Below are 23,389 nucleotides of genomic sequence, written 5' to 3' on the forward strand. Positions count from 1 at the left end.
ACAGTAGGCGCCCAGGCAACAGTGGAAGCCTCGGTGCAGTAGGGGCCGGAAAGGGGCCAGGGCTTGGCTGGCGGGGACACTGGGTTCACGCCTTCTGGGGGCTCACCTGGGAGTTTTCTAGGTTGTAGCCGCCGGGAAGGTCTGGGGTCCACAATTCTGGGAAATGGGCGCCAGGCTGCAAGAGGGCCAAGGGCGGAGCCCGAGCTCTGGAAGGAGGAGGATTCGGTGTGGGCGGGGAATGGGCGGGACCTGCCAGGGCAGCCCGGTAAAAAAGAGCGTGGCTGTCTGCCTTCTCTGAGAGCCCTCGGGAAAGCGACCCTGCCACCGAGCCAGCGCGGACCCGGAGAGCTTCAGCGGAGGGAGCAACACCGGGGTGCACACTCGACACCATGGCCCAGACGCCCGCTTTCAACAAGCCCAAAGTGAGCGCGAAGGGGCTCTGTCGCCCGGGTTCTGCCCCCGGGCTGTCCCAGGGTTTAGCCGGGCCCAGCCGTGAGAGTGTTCGCCCTAGAAGCATAGGAGGACTCCCGCTGGCGTCTCCCCTTAGCCCAGGCCGTTGCTTGCTTCCGGGATGTCGAATGAGGGACGATATGGCAGGGAGCGTCCAGAACCTGGAGGTACCTCTGGCAGGCCTTCGGGTTTGGCTGCTGCCCATGCCCTGTCCACTCTGGGTCTCAACCTCGCTGTCTGCCAAATGGGCACCTAGTAGGTGGGGTTGCGCAGCGGTGTGAGCCTGGGCGGGTACCTAATGTATGAACCTCAGTAAAATGGGGCCCAGGGTCTCTAGCCGTTAAATGTTGGGTGAGTGGCTTTATACTTCAGTGTTATAATTGCTTTATTGGCACCAGGTAACTTGGGTTTGTGAATGCGCCTATGGGAACAACCTGTGATCCAAGCCAGAAAGGGAAGCAAGGAGGCAGCAGGGCTCTGGGGAGGAATTCCTATGCACCCTGGGCCTTTGGCCACAATGGGTTTGTTTGGGGTCATGACTCTTGACCCCAGTGGAGGACCCATTGTCTATGCCCAAAAGCTGTGGTTTCTTGGAAACAACAAGAGTCAGGGAGAGTCCTGGTCCCTAAGACCAGCTTTGCAGCCCTTACAGATTCTGTCCAGTGAGGCATTAGACCCAGCAGTCACCCAGGCAAATTGAACTGGTCAACTGAGTATAGGACTGAGGACTCAGGGAGGAATCAGAGACAGACAGCCTCAGATTCACCCATCCGAGAAACATGATGTTGAGTGGTGATGGCAGACATGATAAAGGCACTGGTAAGAATCCACTGTGTATGCTGTGCAACATATGTGTGCTCGGAGGGGGAGGGAGGAAGGGCAGGTAGACCTGCTCTTACCATAGGGAACTCACTCTGCTCCTCCTATAAGAAGCTAAAGTCTAGAAGGGCACGGCCCATCTTCCTGCCCAATCCAAGCCCCTTGTACATCTTGTCTGGTGCTCCTTATCACAGCACTCCTTGCCTTTGAAGGCTCTTCTCTCTGTCTCTCTTTCTCTTTCTCTCTTTCTCTCTCCCTCCCTTTGGTGGTATGAATTCTCTCCACCCTTGGTCAGGGGAACCACCTCCCCTGATGGGAGTGATGGAAACTAAAGATGAATGGCAGATCATACTTGGTAGCACCTACCCTTTTGTAACTCTCTGCGGAGAGTGCTAATATATCATGATCCCTGATATTGTCACCAGGGGAAAAGGACTTCGTTGTTAGGTCTACTAGCACCAGTGCCCAAAAGTTAGAGGGTAATGCTTGAGCAGGAAGGTAACATGTTGGCTGCTGCGTCTGACTGTGACAGGTCTTATGTCATGGTGAGCGAGGAATACTGCTGTTGCTGGCAGAAGTGGGAAGGAGCCACTGTGATCAGAGTCTGGGCAGCCTGTGTAACTTAGGGCCACCAGTGGAAGCTTACTGAGGGGCCAGCCCCCACACCATAACTGCACACAGCCAGCCCATCCTGGCAATGATCTTGTGAGGTAGTGGGTTCTATCTCCATATACAATTGCAGAAATGGGTGCAGAGAACTTAACTAGGAGATAGGCAAGCTGGGAGAAGAGCCCACAATGACAGCTGGCTTCAAATTCCCATCTCCTAAGCCAGGCTTCATGGTGCACACCTGTAATTCCCAGTATGTGGAAGGCTGAGGCAGGGTTTTTTGTTTTTGTTTTTGTTTTTGTTTTTTTTTTTAATAGTTCCAGGCCTCAACTGTATAGCAAATCCTTGTTTTGGATGAGAAAGCAAAACATAAAAGCCAGAAATTTCATGTCCCTGTCTCTCCTGGGTGATTTCTGCAAATGCCTTGGGGATGAGATGGCATCTCACCTGAGTTAGGGCCCTTTGCTGAGTTCTTTGAGCTACCACCAACTGGGGCTTGGACAACTTCAAGGTGAGCTGATGATACCTTTACCTTCCAGAGCTTTTGTTTTGCATTGTGTGTGTGTGTGTGTGTGTGTGTGTGTGTGTGTGTGCAGGCATACATGCGGAGACCAAAGAACAACCCTGGGTGTCAGTTTTCACAATCCAGCATGTTTGAGATAGGGTCTCTTTGTTGTTCACCTCTGGAACACCAGACTAACTGCCTGTGAGTTTCCAGGGATTCTCCTATCTCTGCCTCACATTTCACAAGAGTAATAGTGGGGATTGCCGACATGAGTTATGGTGCCTGGCTTTCCTGTGAGCTCTGTGGATTTGAACTCAGGACCACACACTTGTATTGCAAGCTCTTTACTCACTGAGGCATCTCCTCAGCCCTGCCTTCCAGACTTAGATGTGCACTCATGTAACCTGGCTTTAACTGTGCAGGCTGAGACTGAGGACATTGGGTGGGGTAGAAATACTGTTGTCTTGACCCCAAGTAGTGTAACACTGCTGGTCCACCAGCATGCTTGGAGGAGCAAGAGCCTAGGCACCTGCTACCTGCTTTGAGTGCTTGCTTCCTAAGTATTGCTGGACACTGAAGAGGTGTGTGTGTGTGTGTGTGTGTGTGTGTGTGTGTGTGTGTGTGTGTGTGTGTGTGTGTACACCAGTGACCCTTATCACTTCATGCCCACTTGAAGCAGGGGTTAGAAAATCCCATGGCTCCAGTTGCCACCCTGTGTTAAAGGTCCTTGTTGGCCTCTGCCTCTGGTTGTGATAGGAGCTGAAGGTCTTTGGACTGGTCATGGGTAATGGGAAACTTTAGCAGCTTCATTCATAGAACCCTGAAGGACTGTACAGGCAGCTCTCAGCATCCCATTTGCAAGTGGAGTTGTCTGAGGACCAGAGAGGAGAGGAAGCTTGCTCATAGCTGTGCTATCTGTGCATTTCACATCTTAGACTTTGAGAGAACTGGTCCAGGCTGCAAAGGCTGTTTCTAAACCAGCCTTTCCTCCTGTGAAGGTTCATAAGTAGCATGATCCCGGGGCACCTTTGCTCTCTCACACTTGGATGTGTGTATGTTCTGCACTGAGTGCGGTTTTAGCTGCTTTGTATGGATTAAGTCATATTTCATTTGCAGCAGCCTTCCGGGACAGGCCCTGTTATTTTCATTTACATAGGAGGAAACTGACTCAGAGAGGCAAAGGAAATTGCCAAAGTAGCACGGCCAGAAAGCGGCATAGCTGGGCTACAACTCAGACTGGCCTAAAGCTGAAATAGGTGCTATTAACTGCTTTGCTAATTAATTTGTCATTTTTCTTTTGCGGGGGAGAAAGGAGGGAGCGGGGATGTTACAGGTCAAGGACTTAGAATCAGTGCCTTGGCCTTCAGACAGACTAGGATAGAACCCCTGCCTCTCAGATTGGCAGCCATCAAGTCCTCAGGTAAGCAGGCCCTGAAACTCAGCTTCCTTCAGTTAGCTGAAGCAGAAACAGCTGTTTCGGAGCCTTGGGGAAACCTACTCCCCTATGGTTTCCGTGACAGTGCCTGGCTCTGAAGTATGTGTGTGCTTCCTTCTGTGGGTTCCAAAGGGTGCTTCCTGGACTCTTGGGTTACCCTCACTTCTGGTCTTGAGCAGAAGTGTCCTTCTTTGGGTTCTTGGTATCTTTCTGTTACCAGAGCCACCTGTTAAAATGAAGCTACCCCAGGGAAGAGCCTGTCTTGCCTGTTTAGATTCGTGTGACAGTTGTTGGGGAGGGGACAGATGGAGATTTGGTTTCATGGAAGTCTTTGTTTGACAGAGCAGAATGATGGGCCAGAAAGACGAAGGGGTCTGTGGTCACACAGGGAGGCAGGGAGGCCAGCCCTGACTCCTGATTTCGTATCCTGGGAGGCTGCCCTGCACACTGGGAGAGAACTGTTCACCTGCCTAGGTGTCCCGAGAGAGTCCTGTGGTGGTACCCCTTGGAGTTGGGGAAGGCAGCACTGTGGGTAGCCTTGGACAAGGGTATCCCAAAAGAAGGTTGAATGCTGCTATATTTATCAAGGAGCTAGGGGTATGGGTGGCCCATGCCTCAGTAGCTGCAGGGTTAGATAGCACTGTGAGGGTCAGGGCCAGGCCTGCACTCTCTGAGTTCTACTCTCCCACTTAATTACTGGAGTTAAATAACTTCACTGTGCTTTAGTTTTCCCTGTTAAACAGGAATTAAACCTGTACCCATCTCGTAGACACCAAATGTGAGCTGCTTAGTGTGGGAATGCCACTGATAGCCCCTGTGTATAGAGGCCAACATCACCATCATTACTAGCATCCTGGTCACATTTTCCTTTCCTATGCCTAGCACCTTGCCTTGCAGGATGCAAAAGCTCCTGGCTTTAGGTTCATGCAACTTCTTGGCTCTGGTGTTCATTTGTTTGTAATACTGTTGTGACCTAAGGCAAGCTCCTCTCTGAGCCTCAGTCTTATCACCTATAAAGTGGGAGAAACGGGCTGCATTCCTACACTGTTGAGTGCTAAGATTTCCCTCAGGGGGAGATGCTTCCCGTTGGCTGGGGAACTTCTGGGGTGGCCCATGAATAGCAGCAGAGAGCCCTGCCAGGCCCCAAGGCTGCAGAAAACACCCAAGGGCTGCCTGACTCCTTCCAGTCTGTACCTTGGAGCTACAGGAGCCCAGAAAATGCTGAGCTGAGCTTGGAGGGCTTCCTGAAGGAGGCAAGGCTGAGATAGTTCATTGGCCTAAGCCTACCTTGTTTGTTGGTTTCATCTTAAAAGTCAGCCAAGAGATGGTGGGGCATGAGGGGCTGACCCCTGACCCCTGCTCCACCCAAGCCATTGCTAGGATGAGGTAGGAAGGAGAGATTTGGGCTGGCAGTGGGCACCTGTAGCTCCTCTGGGTTCTGGCTATGGTACTCAAGACCAGGGCCTGGCTGCTCTGTCCCCCCCCCCATTCTCTGTCAGATCTGCCATTGCTGACATTAAGACTGGACAGGGAGGGGGCAATCAATGACCGTCAATAAACCAAGAGCACATTTTTCTGTGCCAGGTGCTTTACCAGGCATCTAAGACACAACAGAGTGACATAGACAGATCTCTGCTCTTGGGAAAGCAAAAGTGAAATGAAAACAGAGCAGGAGGCACACACCTTTAACCCCAGAGCTTGGGAGGAGGGACAGGTGGATCTCTGCGAGTTTGAGGCCAGCCTGGTCTACAGAGTGAGCTGCAGGACAGCTAGGGCTACACAGAGAAACTCTGTCTCAAAAAAAAAATTAAAAAACAAAAAAAGATACATAAAAAGAAAAAGAGGAACAAAGAAAGAAAGAGAGGAAGGAAGGAAGGAAGGAAGGAAGGATAGATGGAAGGAAGGAAGGAAGGAAGGAAGGAAGGAAGGAAGGAAGAGAACAGGTATGTGTTTAGGCGAGTAGAGGCCTGCGGACACATTGTCCTACTGGGGCAAGCCCTGCCCACCCTCTGTGGGCCTGAATAAGATATGAAAACATCTGGCCAAGGAGACCAAGGTTCAGACCCCGTCCTGATTCTGCCCACTGTCCCCAGCATGTCTTGTGACCTGAAAGCACCTCTCCGGACCTCACCTCTCTTGTTCTTCCTTAGTTCCTCATACACAGTAATTATGTCAGTTACTAAGCTACTTCCTGTCCCCAGAAGCCCTAGGAGGGCTTCCTGCCATTCTCCCAGATAATGGCCAACTGTGAGCCAGTCTTAGAGAGACTGTAGAGAGGTATGAAACTCCTCTCCAGAGAGGGCAGGAGGCTGGATGGAGACCTGACACCGGGGTCAGGATGGTGCCGTGGCCATGTACTTGGGCTCTGAGTTGGCTCTACTGTCGGTCTGTGCAGCTCTAGGGAGGCCCTTAAACTACTCTGAGCTTTACTTCTCAAATCCACCTATGAAACAGCAACTGGATCTAATGGGAACCTTGCCTAGTGGTCAGGAGAAAATGTTATGAAGGCTCTAAGAGCAGTGGAAGGCTCTGGGAATTGTCGGTTCATCCCCTCTGCGGCGAGGCCAGGAGGACAGTCGTTAGAAGCTCAGGGGCAGACTTGGGTTCACCGACTGATTTCTGAATCTTTAAAGCAGTGGTTCTCAACCTCCCTAATGCTGCCACCCTTTGATGCAGTTGCTCATGTGGTGGTGACCCCCAACCATAAAATTGTTTTTTGCTGTTCCTTCATAACTGTAATTTCGCTGTTATGAATCGTAATGCAGGTATGTGAAGTGCAGGGTATCTGGTATGTGACCCCTGTGAAAGGGTCACTCGACCTCCAAAGGGGTTGCAATCCACCAGTTGAGAACTGCTTTACATCCTCCTCTGAGCCTCAGTTTCCTCTTGTGTAAAATGGGTGTGGAGTCCTTGCCCCCCAGGTTGTGGCACACACAATGAACACTTAAATAGAATTCAATAAAGCCCCTAACTGCTCCTTTTCCTGAACATGGCCAGGAGGACAGGGGCCCGCCTCAGTCTCCAAACGTGTACCTCTACGATCATCTGAGCTTGTGGATTGGCTTTTCAATGGCAGCTTTCTGGAGCATTCGGTGGGTTACCTATCTCGATCTGGAGCTGTCTGTGGAGATGGTCTATGTGTCTGCTCCCCAACAACCTGTTCCATGTGGCAGCTTCTGTGGATCATGGTGGACAGCTGGCCCCAGGGTGCCCTCGCCCCCGCATGGTTCTCTGACACCCCCCCCCCGGAGCTGTTGTGTATTGGACTCCTGCTCACCAAGCACCTACTGTGGGTACAGTATGGTGCATCCTAGCTGGCTTCCACCTATACTTGTTAGCAGGGTTCTCTTGAGGGTTAAACCCAGCCTGCTCTCCACCCAGGAAGCTGGAGAATGCTTCTAAGAGGTGCCTCCCTATTGAAAGTATTTCTGTTGAAAACCCATCTCTGAGAGCAGTTCCCAGCAGGCTTCCTGGTTCCACTACACACTAACTCCTTGATCCTTCCTTCCCTCTCTCGCCTACTCTGCCCTGTGAGTCTCCTTCAGGTGGGCCTCCTGGGCACCCTATATTGTTTCCCTTAGTGTCTGATTTTCTTTACCTTGAGTTTTCTGTGTCATCGTAGCCTATGGCTCTAACCTCAGAAGGGTTCTTGTTCTGGTAAGCAGGACAAGACAGAGCAGTCCAAGACAGCGTGGATGCTTCTAGAGCTGGCTCGCTGGCTATCTGCCCGGAGCTTCTGGGAGCCTGTCTGCTCATGATGGTCTCCTGGGGCCTGGCAGGCGGGGCAGTCACATCCTGACAGTTGTCGCTGCTAACTCTACTGCAGCAGAGAGCACTGTGAGGGCATCTCGTGTTGACATGTAAGTCCGGTCCCTGGTTGTCCTTGCAGACCTCTGGCTCTCACCGATGGAGAAAGAGACCTGAGACCCAGTCCTCACCCACTGTCTGATCCCCCTTCTCATAGGCCAGGCTTTGTTTTGCCCCCTAACCCTCCTCCCCCTTTTCAGAAACCTCCTTTACCTCCACCATCCGTCAGTGTCTAAATGTGGTTAACTCGCTCCCACCTTAAAAGAAATGAGCTGCTGTGATCCCCATCTACCCTCTGCCCCCTCCTGGGCTGTGTGTCAGCCATTCCGAAGTAAGATTCATAGCAGAGAAATCAAAACCTGGTCCACTTCTACTTATTCGTGACTTTCCCTGTCTGGAGTCTGCCCTTGCTCAGCCCTCTAGCACAGGGCTCCAGGGCATTCTTCTCAGCCTTGACTGCATGTGCAGAAAACAAAACAAAACAAACAAACAGAGGTGAGAGTGTAACTTAGTAAAAGAGTGCTTACCAGTCTGCTCAAGGCCCTGGCTCCCATCGCCAGCACCCGCAAAATGAGGACTGGGACATGGATGTCTTCCCAACACTGCCTCAGTACCCTGAAGGGCTCATAAAGCCATGTCTTAGACTCAGGGGCATCACTGTGTCCTCCTCGCCTTGACCTCTGGCAGGGCCTGGCTGTATGAGATTCCTGGGGCAGTTGTAACAGGTGATCACATACTAAGTGGTTTTAAAGCCACAAACACCCTAGGCTCCATCCCCAGCACTGAAAAGACAAAATAAGTGCAGTGACATCTATCCCAAGCCCACCCTTCTGTAGGCCAGGAGTCTAAAATCAAAGTGCCTGCAGGGCGGCGCTCACCGTAAAAGCTCAGGGAATCAGCCCCTTGCTTTTCCAGCCTCTGCTGGTGTCAGGCATTCCAGGCTTATGGCCTCATGGATCCGATCTCTGCCTCTGTGGTCACACTGTTGCTTCTTGTCCTGAGTGTGAAAACACCTGTGCCTCTCTCTGCTCCTAGGAGAGGAGAGTACATGCAGGCCCCACTCAGAGAGTCCAGGGTAAGCTTGCCTGTGATGGATTGTGGATGATTCCATGTTACCATCTAAGGTCCTGCTTATGCTGGTTCTAGGGCTTTCGATGTAGGCAGCTCGGGGAGCCATGGTTGGCCCAGTGTTCCTACCCGGGGAGGTCACTGCTCCTCCTTGATAAGCCTGGTAGATTGGCCTCTATATGCCATGGCCTCCAGTCTCCTCCTACCTCTGACCTCTATTCCCCAGGCTCTGCCTCCCCTGCACTAAGTGCTGGCTTAAGCCAAGGCCTGGTCCAAGACTCCGGCTTCAAGTTCTTGTCTGTGGTGGCCTCTCTTAGCCACCCTCTCTTGCCAGCTTTACACCTTATGCTGTCCTCTCTGGCCTTTTACAAGGAAGCCCATCTTTTTGTGGTCATACAACCCCACTGGGTGGTGCTGCTCTAGGGTTCCCGGTCTCAGCGGTCCCTTCCTCCCACACACCCCCATTTCCCGTGTTGCAGGGCCTTTGCACAAACTGCTGTCTCCACCTGAAATGCTCTCTGTTTGTCTCCTCACCGTCACTTGCCCATTTGGTTCCTTTGTGTCCTTCAGCACTTGGTTCAGATTTGCCCGGAGGCTGTTTGCTGCCTAGCTAAGTTTGTGGGTTGCTGTCTTTGACGGCACAATTAATGTTTCCTGTGGGACCATCTTGGTTTATAACTATATATTTATCCACATGCTCCTAGTTTGTCCCCTGCTGCTCTGTGCATGCCAAAGGAACAAGACAAGACTCTGTCTTTTTTGCTTTCAAGCAGGAGCTTCACTATTTTTACTCAAATGAAAACTCTAAGTGCTGGGCATGGTGGCTTTCATGCTCATAATCCTAATACTCGGCTCAGCAAGCTAATGCAGGAGGATTGCAGGTTTGAGGCCAGCATATGTTAATATTGATCTCATGCTAGCTCAGGCTATATAGTGAGATTCTCTCAGACAACAATTTGAGAGATAAAGGATCAGGAAGACCAGGGTTCAAGTCATTCTTGGCTATAGAGTGAATTTGGGACTACATAAGACTGTTTAAAAAAAAAAAATAGATGGCAAGATTTTAGCATCTTAGCTACCTAGAGCTTCATGATGGACCACCCACATGATTCATGAAGACCTAGGGGAAAGGTGTACTCTTCTCTCCATGTGGCATGAGAACCCAGAGGCACAAGGAGGTATCTTTCTCCAGATTGCAAAGGCGTGAGCAGAGGCTGGCTCCCACCGTGTGTGATGCCCTCCCAGCCATGTGGCCCTGGCTTCTGGGTGGATAACACCTCACTCCAGCCTAGGGTAAGAATGTAGAGGCTCAGAGAGGTGCAGTTGCTTGCTTTAGGTAACATAGCTCCATGGGCAGGGGGCTTCGGGGTTCCAGTGTTGAACATATTTGGAGACTCAAACTGTTAACAAGGTGGATGGCCTTAGGAATGCTGGTCACTGTAAGGACTTGTCTGCTAGAGGCTTTGTCACCTCTGCTCGCTGTTTCCCTGGTTTCTTCTGCTGGAAGCAGGCTCCGTGAGAGTTCCTGGCACGGTCCCTTGGGCCAGCAGTTCCTAGATGCTCCTCCTCCCAGCCATGTCTGCCACCCTTCTTATCAAGGTCACCAATTTCCAGATTTGACCACACCTTGGGAAAATGCACTTCAGGGTCTTCCTTGGTCCAGGAAGTTTCCTCCATGACCTGGACCAGGCAGATACAAAGTTCCTTAGGTCACTGGTTCCTGGCACCTGTTGTACCTCTTAACAGCTGGTGGAAAACATCGTGTCCCAGAGGCTGTGGCTGCTTCCTTTGGGCCACACCTATCCACAGTCACTATCTAAACTCTTTGTCATAGTTTTTGTAGAACAGCATATTATCCTGTGCTGTTTGGTTGAATCGTAGGCCCAAAGAGGCCAAACAACTGAGATCAGCCAGAAAAGGGTAGAGCAGGGAGCCTAAACAAATGGACTCTCTCCAAAGCCCCTGCTTGTGGTCTTGGCTCTGTGTACAAGGTGTTGTAAATGGAACTGGGAAAATAGGGGATGATCACCAAGACCCTTCCTAGGATTAGAAAGACTTAGTTGCCAAATGTGTTGCCTGCTAAGGTAGGCTGGACTAGCACCCATTTGTGACACCCAGCATGGTGTTCTGTATTTGCATTTACTTTGCAGTGCTAGGCATGGAGTGCAGGATCTTGCACATCCAAGTCTGTACTCTACCACAGAGCTGTACCCTCCAGTGGACTGGAGTCTTTTTATTACACACACACACACACACACACACAAAGAGAGAGAGAGAGAGAGAGAGAGAGAGAGAGAGAGAGACATGCACGTATGAGTGAGTGAGTGTATGTTTGCATGTGGAGGCCAGAGGTCAATATCAGGTGTCATTCCTAAAGTGCCACCCACCTTATTTCTTGAGACAGGTTCTCACACGGGGACCCAAGGGCTTACCAATTAGGGCTAACTGGCTAGTGAGCACCAGAGATCCTCCCATCTCCATCCCCCCTGCTCTGGAATCACAAGTGTGCACCACCACACTTTTTATGTGGGTGCTAAACGAGCTCAAGCAACCCCTCATGCTTGTGCAGCAATGCTTTGTAAACAGAGCCTGGCTGTTGAGGTGTCTGCATTTAGCTATTCCGGTTAAATTGGAGAGGTGGCTGAGAGCAGCAGCTCTGGTGGGGTGGTGATTGGCTCCCACCGGGCCCGTGGTTGTCCTCATGGTTCTGATCACAAATTTGGGAACTGGATTGGGGTTAGAATGATGATTCTGCAGCTCCCCAGCTGTAGCTAAGGCAAGAGCTGCGGCCCTGCTTCTTTTTCTTGCTACATGACTTTGGACAAGGCATTTATTCTGAGCTGTGAACTACATAGCACAAGCACTTGCCATCCTCCTCCCCCACACACACACACAGGTGGGCTTAAGCAAGAGCATCCATGTAAAGAATTGAAGAGATGTATTGATTAAGTGTCCGGGAAAAGGGGGCTTCTGAAGGGGTCTTCAGTCTCTGTGGTGTCTCATGTTCTTTCTCTGCCCCTTGCAGGTAGAGCTGCATGTCCACCTGGATGGAGCCATCAAGCTGGAAACCATCTTATACTATGCCAAGTAAGTCCATGGACAGCCACCATCCTCTCCAGGGTCCAGTGCAACGTACAGCACTTCTTGGGGGCCCCTGGAGATTTCCAGAACTCTGTTCACCCCTTGTGGGAGTCAAGCCAGCCCTTGATGGAAGTTGGTGGTATCCTGGGATCTTTCTGCTCCAGCCTCCACAGGACAGGGTTTTAGTTCAGGGGTCTGGTAGAGTCTGTGCTACTGTCAACCAGAGATTTCTGTAAAGTAAGGCCTGGAAAAGAAGTAGCTCAGTGCACATTAGGATGCCCTATAAAGGTCACTCCCAGATGTCACTATCCGCATCTGTGGCTCCAGTGTCAGGGGGATGCATCTGGCCTTATCACTGTGGTCTTTGGTCATTTGGAGCTGGTAGTTACTGCCACAGGGCCTTAGTCATTTGGGGAGGGACACTAAGATGGGTTCTAATCAGGTATTAGTAAATGGTCCAAGAAGGCTCATTAGTCAGGTCAAGAAGGCATAAGTATCCCTGAGTGAGAGAGCAAGAAATGGGTACTGGGGACACTGGTGTGACTTTTTTTCTAGCTTCACTGAGCTCTAGAGGGTGCCTTGGAATCTTCAGGCAGCAGAGAAGAGGGCCTGGCTTACCGTGCCCAAGCCAGTGACCCCTTCTCTGTCGTAGTGACTGTGTTGACAGCCATCTCTTCTTCCTCCAGTCCTGGGTTTCTGCCCTTCATAGTACCTCTTCCCTCCTTCCCAGGCTCCTCCACCACCCTGTGCTCTCTATAAAGCACATGCAGATCTAGTCTCCTCTGTTGCCACCATTGCACTTCTCTTGTCCATCCTGAAGTCTGTCTCCAGATGCTACCGCGGCCTCTCCATCCTCTGGGCTTTAGGGTTGCAGTCTGACCACTGTCTCTGAACATAGTTAGCAGTGTGTCCCCCTGAAGGCTCTCCCGGATCACCATGGCTGCACATGGCCTTAGGAAGGTAACTTAGGCAGGCTGGCCAGCAGCAAGCTTAACCTGGAGGGGCCAGGAGGTAATAAGAACCTGCCTTGTGGGTCAGGAGCATAGCTGGGGCAGGAACATATCCCCAAGGCAAATTATAGGGACCTGGGATTGGTGAGGATTCATCATACACAGGCTGGGGCACACAGACCTAGGTATTCCTTCTGGGAAACTACAGGCTCTAGGGCTTGTTTTATAGCTGTGCTAGGAATGGAACCCAGGGCTTCTGCATGCTGTGAAGCTAAAGTCTGAGCCCCTTAATATTCCCTTTTAAATACACACACACACACTCTCACACACACACCACTTACACATGCATACTCACACACACACACAGCACTCACACTCACACATGCACACTCACATACACACCAATAATAATAATGATCATGGTGATAAAATAGGAGAAACCAAGGCCTAAAGGGCCACTGTGAACTGTAGCTAAGTCACATGGGTGGAGACAGCAGGAGGAGGAAGACACACCAAGTTCACACCAGCTTCCTTCCTTCAGTCCACGAGGAGGCAGAACTCCTGATGTAGAAAGAAGGCTCCAAGGCAAAGGTGTTGGGCAGGAATGGAGCAGAGTCCTGAGCTGAGTGGCCAGTACAGCTGATCTGTGCTGGGTGGAGTAGTCTGCTATGACATGCCAGGTGGGAAGGTAGAGCGAGAGGTCCTGAGAATTATGATACTGCACAGTAACTATGGTGTCTGATAGCTTCTGTCTGGGCATGTGTCCATCCATCTCTCCTGCCCCTGGACCTGATGACGAAGTCCTGGATTTACTCACCCTGGCATCAGCCAATCTGTTAGTCCCTTGACATGCATTGACTTGTCTCTGGCTATACCACCCTGAATGCATTTAATCTCAGAAGCCAAGCAGGGCCTGGCCTGGTGTGGACTTGGATGGGAAATGCGTGATTTGTTGTGGCTTCTGGCTACAAGCCTTGGAAGACCTCTACTCTGTTCTCTGGGCCTTGGAGTTCAGTTTCCTCATCTGTCCTAGGGGAGAAGCTAGATAAAATGGTCCCCTTGTTGTTTTTTTTTTTTTTTTTTTTTTTTCTGGGGCTACCAGTCTATTCTGTGCTGCCTTGGGAGGCCTGGTTGGATCCTGCCCTGGCATCTCATATTTTGTTTTCATTTGTTTGGTTTTTAAATGCAGTTTTAAAAATTCATTTTATGTATCTGAGTGTTTTGCCTGCAAGTATGTATGTATGTATGTATGTATGTATGTATGTATGTATGTGTAACACATGCATGCCTGATGCCTGCCAAGGATGCTGGAAGCCATCAGATCTCCTGGAACTGGAGTTATAGATGGCCGTGAGCCTCTGTGTGGGTCTCAGGAAGCAAACCAACATCTTTTGCAAGAGCAGTGAGTGCTCTTGCTCAATGAGCTGTGAATGCTCTTGCTCAGTGAGCCCTGGCTGCAGCCCCTCACCTTCCGTTTTATTTTCAGGAAGAGAGGCATCACCCTCCCAGCAGATACAGTGGAGGGGCTTCGCGACATCATCGGCATGGACAAGCCCCTTTCACTCCCAGGCTTCCTGGCAAAGTTTGATTACTACATGCCTGTTATTGCGTGAGTTGCTCTTGATCCTTGTGGCCCAGGGTAAACCTGTCCCTGTAACCAAGAGCAGACTGAGCCTCTGTAGAAGGCACTCTAAACCTCCATCCTTAATTCATACCATAGTGTGCTCCTGCCAATCTCCCCTATAGCTTTGGACTCCTAATCTCTTACCCCACCCAGAGGCAGAGGAGGCTCTGCTGAAGGCCTGTGCTGGTCAGGCTATGCGATGTCTTGTTCAGAACTCATTGCTCTTAAACACCTAATATCCCTAGACCCATGCCACTATAACAGAGAAGAAGCCCGTGATCTAGGTCAAGAAAAGACATGGTGCAGAGCAGGGTAGTGCCTGAATCAGGTTCCCCATGCCCCAGGCTACAGCTTTGGAGGGGAGGCCAGGCCAGGCACTGGAGTGGGAATTGGAGGTAGAGTTGGGTTTTTCATTGATATCTTGGGTCACTGCTTCATCGAGGACCATTACTAGTCTCTGAAAAGGTCCATGAATTGTCTATCATTGGAGAGTGTCAGACAGAGAAAAGACTAAGCCACCTTCTGACCCAAATTTACCCGCTTCTCTTGTGTCCCTCAGAGCAAACACCAAAAGCCACATGCCAGGTGCACACGCCAGGTGCAATCACAACTTTACAATTTTGAGCCCTTGCTTTCAGCAGATGCTGACTCCTCCCCTGCCCTGGGGACTAACCTACCCCAGCCTCAGGTCCTCTGCCTTTGTTCTCTCTGCCTGGAATGCTGTTCCCTAGAAAGCCTTGCTGACCATGTTGTGATATACACACCACCCCCTGGTTTTATCCGTCTCGATAGTGTTCCTGTCTGGTGGATTATGTTTTCCCTTTACCTGGCTCTTCTGCCAGACGGTAACCAAAAGGCAGGGATCGTAGCTCCTCCTCACTGTGTAATAAGGGTCTGGGACCAGTATGAGGGCTCAGTGGGATCCTAGCTCCTGTTCAGTGTGTACTAAGAAGGGTCTGGGTCTGGCTTGAGGTCTCAGTATTATGCACTTGAAGAATGAATAGAACTGCAGCTATGGGAGACCTGTGGGGTCTGTGGCTGGGAAAGGCAGAGAGCAAGCCCCTCCCTATGCAAGAGCTTAGACCCAGATCCCCATCATCCATTGAACCTCCTCCTGGGAGTGACCCATTTCCCCAGAGCTGGGCCCTTTGTTCTCACCCAAGGGCTCTGGGGCACTTGCTTGCCTTCTCTTGCTCATTCTCCTTGCTCTGGAGGAAGTCCTAACTAGGACAGTCCATTAGCATTTGATCCGTGTTCACAGAGGCCCTCACAGGTCACTTTGTGTCCATGCTCATCAGCAGCAACCAAAACACTTCCAGCATCCAACCGATCACTTGTTGGCCTTTTGGCTGAGATCGAGTGTAACATTTGTCTGCCCAATCCAAGTGCTGGTCTAGTAAGGTTTCTGCTGTTTTGGTCATTTGTCCTCACAATAACCCTTTGATGTAAGTATCAGAGAGGGCAACTGACTAGCCCAGGATCACATGCCTGAATAGCATTTGTCCACTCCAGAGCCCTGGATTCAGCCATCTGTGCCCTTTTATCCTCCCTGCCAGCCTCACATCCATTACCCAACGAATATTTGACTGCTGTGTCCTAGCCCGTTCCTTGGATGAAGTGTCACAGCCACAACAAGATAAAGGAAGGGAACTTTGCCTAATGGGAGTCAAGGGGAGATGAGAAATGGCCCTAAAAAAAATGTGATGTCTAATGCCAGGTGGTGATCAGGGCATGGAGAAAGGATGCCCAGAGAGAAGGTTGCCTGAGGAGGCCTGGGCAGAGCCTTAAGCTGGCATTAGGTGGAGGCAGGCAGGGTGCTGGGGCAAGTGAGGAGTCCTGAGGGGGAGGGACAAGCTTGACAGTCCTTGGACAGAGGAAGAATGTGAAGCACAAGATGCCAGGGAAACTGGCGACTCTGTCATTGGGGCTGGCATGGAGTCCGCTCTTTCTACACAATTGGGGTGGGAGGGTGCTAGGTACATGCCCCGCCATTGAGCCATACCCATGAGCCCTACTTTACTTTTCATTTTAGATTTGGGGAGGGGGGAATCAGAGAATAACTTTCAGGAGTCTGTGTCCTCCTTCTACCCTGTGGAGCCTGGCAATCGGGCACCTTTTCCTACTGAGCCATCTCACTGGCCCTCCTGGTTTCCATCTCGATGCTGTGTAGAGAATGGAGCTCAAGGCAAACATGAGGACATGCCCGTTAGAGGCAGTCAATCACCCAAGGATGAAGGGAGCACAATGAGTTTGTTGTTCAGAAGTACGGTGCCAGGACTTGCCAGGTGGCTTGGGGCCTCTCTGCAGGTGCCCAGGTGGTGAGAGCTAGGTTGGATCTGGGGAGGGTTGCAGGCACCTGTTTGCTACTGGAGTTCCCAGAGTTGAAGAAGGTTGTTGCCAGCTTGTCTTTCTCCCTTCCCAGGGGCTGCAGGGAAGCCATCAAAAGGATCGCCTATGAGTTTGTGGAGATGAAGGCAAAGGAGGGTGTGGTGTATGTGGAAGTTCGCTATAGCCCACACCTGCTGGCCAACTCCAAAGTGGACCCAATCCCCTGGAACCAGACTGAGTGAGTAACAACACTGGAGGGAGCTGTGCTGGAGTGGGGCTGCATTGCCCAGCTGAGGAGAGGATGGAGTGCTCAGAGCCCTGGCCTTGGCCTGGTCCACGGACTCCGCTCAGTGGGAGGAGGCGTGATTCCTATCCCTCTGCTTGTGGCTAGATCTCTGCCTTAAGTGGAATGTTTGGCTAGCTGCCCATGACTCTGCCTGGCTCAGCCAGTGACTTCTATAGAGAGGCTTTGCTCAATGAATGAGGCTGGCCCGTTCCTATCTTCTAGTCTGGACCTCTCGCATCTTGAAATATCTTGGAGCCCCCTTGCTCCTTCACTGAGTCAAGATCCTGATACGTATAGAAAGTGGTAGTTCAACGGGCCCAAATTTAGCCCCCTCTCCATCTAGACATAGGGAGGGCTGACATCCCCACACTAGAATCCAGCAGTGCCCAGACAACTCTGAGGAAGTAGGCCACAGCATAGGGGCTTGAAATCATGTCCATGTGTCTCCTTGGAAGACAGTTCAGGGGCAAGGCTGCTCCTCCTTGCTCCAGTTCATGGCTGCCCATGGCCTTCCCTTGGCCTGAAGTCTTCCCTCCTCCTCTCCCCACACAGAGGGGACCTCACCCCTGATGAGGTTGTGGATCTTGTGAACCAGGGCCTGCAGGAGGGAGAGCAAGCATTCGGGGTCAAGGCCCGGTCCATACTGTGCTGTATGCGCCACCAACCCAGTGAGTATCACTATCCTGCCGGCTGCCTGATCTATCCCAGAATCCCCTACCCATGTGACATCAGTGAGCTCTCGCAGCTCTGGTGAGTCTCCCTAACAGAAAATGTAGGTCTTAACAACCATGTGACTGACAGGAAACTCACAGGCAAAGAAATTGAACAATAGGGAAACATCTAAGACCACAGGACTCTGTGGTTTGGCCAGGCCCTATCTGAGCCAGAGCCTCTTCTTGCATAGGTCTGGTTTCTGAGGTGTCTGGGATTCCTCCTCTCTTAGCAATATTGGTCAAACATCTAGGGCTCAGGCTTCAACCTGCAGAGCCCATTCTGTGACCTCAGGCAAGTCATATCACCTCTCTTGAGCTTTCACACCTCCTCCAGGGATGGTCACACTCACTCTGTGTCCCCACACTAAGCATTAGTGGGAACCAAAGCCAAGGGCTGATGTGAAGTTACAGGGTTTGCTATGACAGGGCATGGCCTGCATGCTTCTTCTCTAACCCTTGATGCAGCCTGGGGTTTGCACTCAATCATCAATCAGGCTTATGACTACCCACTGAGCCGTCTTGTAAGCCCGTATCATGATAACTGTATGGGGCCCTTAATATAAAAGTGCATGGTTTGTTAGCAATGAGTTTATATTCCTGTGAGTTATATTATGGCTACACATTAGGCTCTGTTTTCTCATTTCTGAGTGGAGGTAAGTCTGCCGTAGGTGTTGATAAGCACTGAGGGAGCAGCCTCTGTCTGTCTCAGTGGACCTTCACCATGTGCGGTGGTGGTGGTACCCCTCTGGGAAAGGGGATTGTGAGGCTTGGGTAGGGGAGATGCAACAGTCAGGATCTGAAGACAAGACACTGGATCTTATGTCTTCTCTGGACTCAGATGAGGGACAGCTGGGCAGCCCCACTCGCATACTGTCTGAGGATGTTCCATTGAACCTCTCTCCCAGACTGGTCCCTGGAGGTGTTGGAGCTGTGTAAGAAGTACCATCAGAAGACTGTGGTGGGGATTGACCTGGCTGGTGATGAGACCATCGAAGGAAGTAGCCTCTTCCCAGGCCATATGCAGGCCTATGAGGTGGGCCTGAGAAAGGGAAAGATGGTTCTCCGGGAGCTTGGAGCCTCTTGAGTCCCCAAGTGTGTCTTGGTTGGGGCTAGGGACTCAGAATATAAACAAAAGTCCCTGCATGGTGATGGGAGGGCTGTTTGAGTCTGCATCTGCCTGTGATTTGCTCTGTGACATTGGATGGAATTGCTGCTTCTCTGGGCCCCATTTCTTAGTTCTTGGTAGGCTTTTGTTTGTTTGTTTTTTTTTGTTTTTTGGGTCATATTAATCCAACTTTCTCGAGCTCCTCCCTAAAACAGTGTAAGTTTACTTTAGAATACTAGACAATGTGTTTAAACTCTTCAAATAGTATCCATGCACAGGAGATGCAGAGTAAGGATAGTTTCCACTCTGTTCATGACTTGGGAAATCAGGCCACACTGTCCTGTACTTAGTGAAGTAGCCTGAATCTGAGGACAGTCACACCTACTAAAACTTAGACTCCACTCCCTCACCCCCACCCCCAAAGTGTGGCAAAGACAGTGTTTTCTAGGAGCCTTTCAGAGCTACCCCTAACCTGTTTCTTCCCCTTCCAGGGGGCCGTGAAGAGTGGCATTCACCGAACCGTCCATGCTGGGGAGGTGGGCTCTGCTGAGGTTGTGCGACAGGTAAAGAACAGGGACCCTGAACCTCTTCTTCCTGGTTCGACACTATTGATGGACTTACCTCACCTCCTCTCTGCTTCTCCACAGGCTGTGGATGTACTCAAGACAAACAGGGTTGGACATGGCTACCACACACTGGAGGATCAGGCCCTCTATACGAGGCTACTACAAGAAAACATGCATTTCGAGGTGAGGGTCTGAGGCTGGGAGCTGTCTCTGGCTACCCCATGCCTTTTGGAAAGAGGCGGAGAATAGGCGAGCTGAGTGGGAGTGGCCAGATGGTGGAGGTTTCAAGGGCTTGAAGTAAGGGTGTCCTTGCAAATCTGGCTAGAATGGTAGGTACCACCGCAGGTGGTTCACCCCTCTGGGTGTGGCCTGAGGTCCACTATGCCAGCCACACACCTGCCCCTTGCAGGTCTGCCCCTGGTCCAGCTATCTCACAGGCGCCTGGGATCCCAAAACGGAGCACGCAGTTGTTCGGTGAGATCTGGTTCCTGGGGACCCGTTTGGTTTTCTTCTGAGAAAAGGAAGGGGAGGGAATGTAGGCATGGGTACCTGGTCATCCTGGTACTTAGTAATGAAGTCACGTTGGCTGGCTGGGAAACAGGCACTGCTGTCCCTGTCCAACGGATGAGGAATGTGAAGCTCAGATGTACAGACCCAGCTGTGGTCCCCACCTAAACTAGTAGAGCTGGGGTCCCAAAGGTCATCAGCCACAGCAGAACGCCTCCTCCCAAGAGAAGTTTCTACATTCTTGACTCCCAACTCTGTGTCCCGGTTGTGGGCAGATGAGTCTCTCTGTCTGGGTGTTTGCCGTTCTTGGTGCTGTCAGGCACTCCCCTGAATGCCAGCTTGAAGCTTTTCCCTGGAATGTCTGTCTCCTATACTACCTGGCTCTCATCAGCAACTAAGAACAAGAGCCTCCTGTGCTGTGACCAGGCCCTCATCAGGGTTCATGAGGACAAAGCTGTCTTCTAAGGCAGGATACAGATGGCAAGAACTTGGGCTGACGACAAGGCATAGGCCAGCAGTGGTCTATCAGCCAAGCTTACACAGATGGAAGGAGCATGCTCTGATGACAAGTTAGGCTTCCTGAGTACAGAGGCGCATGGGCACCTGTGGGACACCAAAGTGGCAGCTCCTGGAGGCACATGGGTCTATAGCACCCTGGCTAAAGGTTCAAATCATCTATGTGACTACAAAGGTTGAAGAACAAAGGCCCTAGGAAGATGATGGATTAAGAGGACTAAGGAGGGAACCCTTAACAGTGACATTAAGGGACAGGCAGAGACAGACAGGAGAGTCAAAAGCATGGTGTCAAGGACTAAGAAGACAAATGAGTGGGTAAGAGTGCTTGCTGTTGAAGCATGAGGACCAGGGTTCAGATTCCTAGCACCTACATGAGAGCCAGACGTGGCCATGCATACCCGTGACCTCACTACCAGGGAGGGGAATGGATACAGAATGATTGTTACAACTCGCTGGAGCTTCGTGCTCAGTGAGAGGCGCTGGCCCCAAAGAACAAGGTGGAGAGGAACCCAGAGGCCATCTTCCTCTAGCTCTGCGTACCCACAGACATGGGCATACACACAAACAGAAAACCGAAACAAAATTTTAAAGTATTTTTTAAAAAGAGTGTGGGGCAGAGAAATCCAAGAATGAATGGTGTTTTCTGGGACTGGTAAGATGGCTCATTTATGTCAAGGCGCTTGCTCCAAAGCATGACAACCCAATAACCTATACGGTAGAAGCAGAAAAATGACAGACACAAAATTGTCCTTTGACCTCCAAACATACACCATGATGTGCGCATCCACACCATAAATGAATAAAAATTTTAGAAGGGTTGAATACCGGGCTGGAGGCATGGCTCAGAGGCTGAGAGCACTGGTTGCTCTTGCAGCGGCCCCGAGTTCAATTCCCAGTAAGCACATGAGATGCTGTGCCCTCTTCTGGCATGCAGGAGTACATGCAGGCAGAACACCATATACATAATAAAACTTAAAAAACCAAACAAAAGAGGTATTGAATACTGCTATTCAAGCAAATAAGGTTGGAACTAGCAGAAACAAATCAAATTCAATAAGATGCTGGGCAGGGTTGTGCCAGGAAGTTTGTGATATGTTGAAGAGCCATCAGGCAAGGAACTGAAGCCTCCCTAGGAGAGGCAGGCAGGGTGCCAACCACACTCCAGTACTGAGAAGAGGAAGCCTATAGGACATGGTAGCTTCAGGGGCTGTTGCCTTCCCACCCTTCAAATGGCCCTCCTCCCTGGCTGTCAGTTCAGGCCATTCTTCTGCTTTGCCTCAGGGTTGGCAGGGCAGCTTTAGATCCGCTCCTGAGTTTTCTAAGTGTCCTCCTTGGTACATCATGCAACCGCCCATGTTGTCTAATGTTGTGTGAAGACTGAAGCGGGGATGGTTCTTGGAGTAAAGAGCTTCTTTTCCCCCTGCTGGCCGCTCTCCCAGCTTCAAGAAAGATCAGGCCAACTACTCACTCAACACAGATGACCCTCTCATCTTTAAGTCCACCCTGGACACTGACTACCAGATGACCAAACGGGACATGGGCTTGACTGAGGACGAATTCAAGCGACTGGTGAGTAGGTGTGAGCTGTGGCCCTGGCACTTGGCCCAGGTGTCTGTGTGAGGAATGCCTGGAACCTCTGGAGATCCACAGTGGGTTTGGTTTGACTGGCATGCCAAGCCGAGCCTAGCACCAAAGGCCTTCCACAGCAATGCCTTGGCACCGGCATCCCAGCTGAGGGACCAGGTGGCTTAGCCTTTGCTTGTGTTAGTCCCTCTCCTCAGAAAGTGTGTCTGGCTGTGGAAATTTTTTATGCCGTTTAGGTGGCTCCTATGCTGGGACCTTGGTCTTGGGTTCAGATGTCCTAAGTAAATCCCTGCAAGGGCCTCTGCCTGACATCTAACCTCCTCACATCTGCACAGAGTATGGGGGCCCATGGTCCCTGGTAGGGCTCATGCTGTCCTGTGGCTTACTTAATACAAGCCTCATTTTTGCCCTGGTGCACAATTGATACTCCCTTTCTTGCTCTTCTACTCCATTTTTCCCCCTTCTAGAACATCAATGCAGCAAAGTCGAGCTTCCTCCCCGAGGAAGAGAAGAAGGAAATTCTGGAACAACTCTACAAAGCATACCAATGGCCCCCACAGGCTGAAGGTACACTTCCGCAGGGGAACATCCCTGCCCTCTTCGACCTTATGTGTGTCTTTGTGTGTGGCTGGTAGAAGTCCTTGAGGGCTTGGGGGTCAACGCTGAGAGTAAGTGAGGACTGCCTGGCTTCTGGGCACAGCTGTCATTCAGCCTCTTGTCAGGGTAACTATTTCCTGAGCAGCTACTCTCTGGACAGGCTTTCTGAAGACTACTCCCAACCATCAGAGAAACCTGGAGAGTATGTGACCTGAACAAGCTGGCTGAGTCCTAGTTCCATGTGTCCCTTCATTTCTGTATATGGCCTTTGCAAGGCACACATTCCCTTCCTTGTATCCCCTGTCTTGCTATCTATAGAGGGCCTCAAATTCTGGGCTTTCCCCAATGTCTTACACATTATGAGTGGTCTGACCTTTCTACTTCTCCAACTTGACCAGCAGGGCAGGTCCCCTGAAGATGGCAAGGCCACTTTTCTGAGCCTCATCCTGTGGATGGAATCTGCACAACTCTGTGACACTCTTACCTTCATTCCTTCCAGACCTTGGAGTGGTCAAGTCTGTCCTCTGGTCAGGTGTTCCAGCTAGGGCCCAGGGGCCTTGCTAGTCGTGGGTATGAATCGGGAACCTTCCTTTAAGGGTAAAAATCTGTTGTTCAATAAAGCAGCTGGTGACTGGTATCTTGCAGCAAATGGTGAATGTGGCTGGCGTGCGTAAGAATGAAGAGCTCTGAGGCCCCACACAGGACACTGGGCTGGGAGGAGCCAGGACCTTCCCTCTAGAAGTGACATTTTCCCAGAGGTGTTTGAGCACACGCTCCTGAACTCTTGGCTTCTTTAATCAGAGTTCTTGGCAATTATTTTTAGTATTTTAAAGGCTTAT

The 23,389-nt window shown here is 51.0% G+C and overlaps 1 protein-coding gene across 1 annotated transcript; it reads left to right on the forward strand.

Moving 5' to 3' along the window:
* The first annotated feature begins 264 nt into the window (after positions 1–264).
* Ada (adenosine deaminase) lies at positions 265–23,187 on the forward strand. Its single transcript, XM_051186638.1, has 12 exons — positions 265–422; positions 11,719–11,780; positions 14,211–14,333; positions 16,771–16,914; positions 17,515–17,630; positions 18,581–18,708; positions 19,272–19,343; positions 19,428–19,529; positions 19,756–19,820; positions 21,809–21,938; positions 22,421–22,520; positions 22,952–23,187. Exons 1-12 carry the CDS (start codon positions 390–392, stop codon positions 22,963–22,965), a joined length of 1,089 nt encoding a protein of 362 aa, XP_051042595.1. The 5' UTR covers positions 265–389; the 3' UTR covers positions 22,966–23,187.
* The last annotated feature ends 202 nt before the right edge of the window (positions 23,188–23,389 follow it).

Source organism: Phodopus roborovskii, unplaced genomic scaffold (genome assembly GCF_943737965.1).
Source record: "Phodopus roborovskii unplaced genomic scaffold, PHOROB, whole genome shotgun sequence".
Taxonomy (NCBI): domain Eukaryota; kingdom Metazoa; phylum Chordata; class Mammalia; order Rodentia; family Cricetidae; genus Phodopus; species Phodopus roborovskii.

Bases quoted from the DNA above. Each gene is read 5' to 3' on its own strand.
- Ada (XM_051186638.1), top strand. From the start codon at position 390: ATGGCCCAGACGCCCGCTTTCAACAAGCCCAAA. The intron at 19,344-19,427 runs GTAAAGAACAGG...GCTTCTCCACAG, and splicing joins CTGCTGAGGTTGTGCGACAG to GCTGTGGATGTACTCAAGAC. The intron at 19,821-21,808 runs GTGAGATCTGGT...CCGCTCTCCCAG, and splicing joins ACGGAGCACGCAGTTGTTCG to CTTCAAGAAAGATCAGGCCA.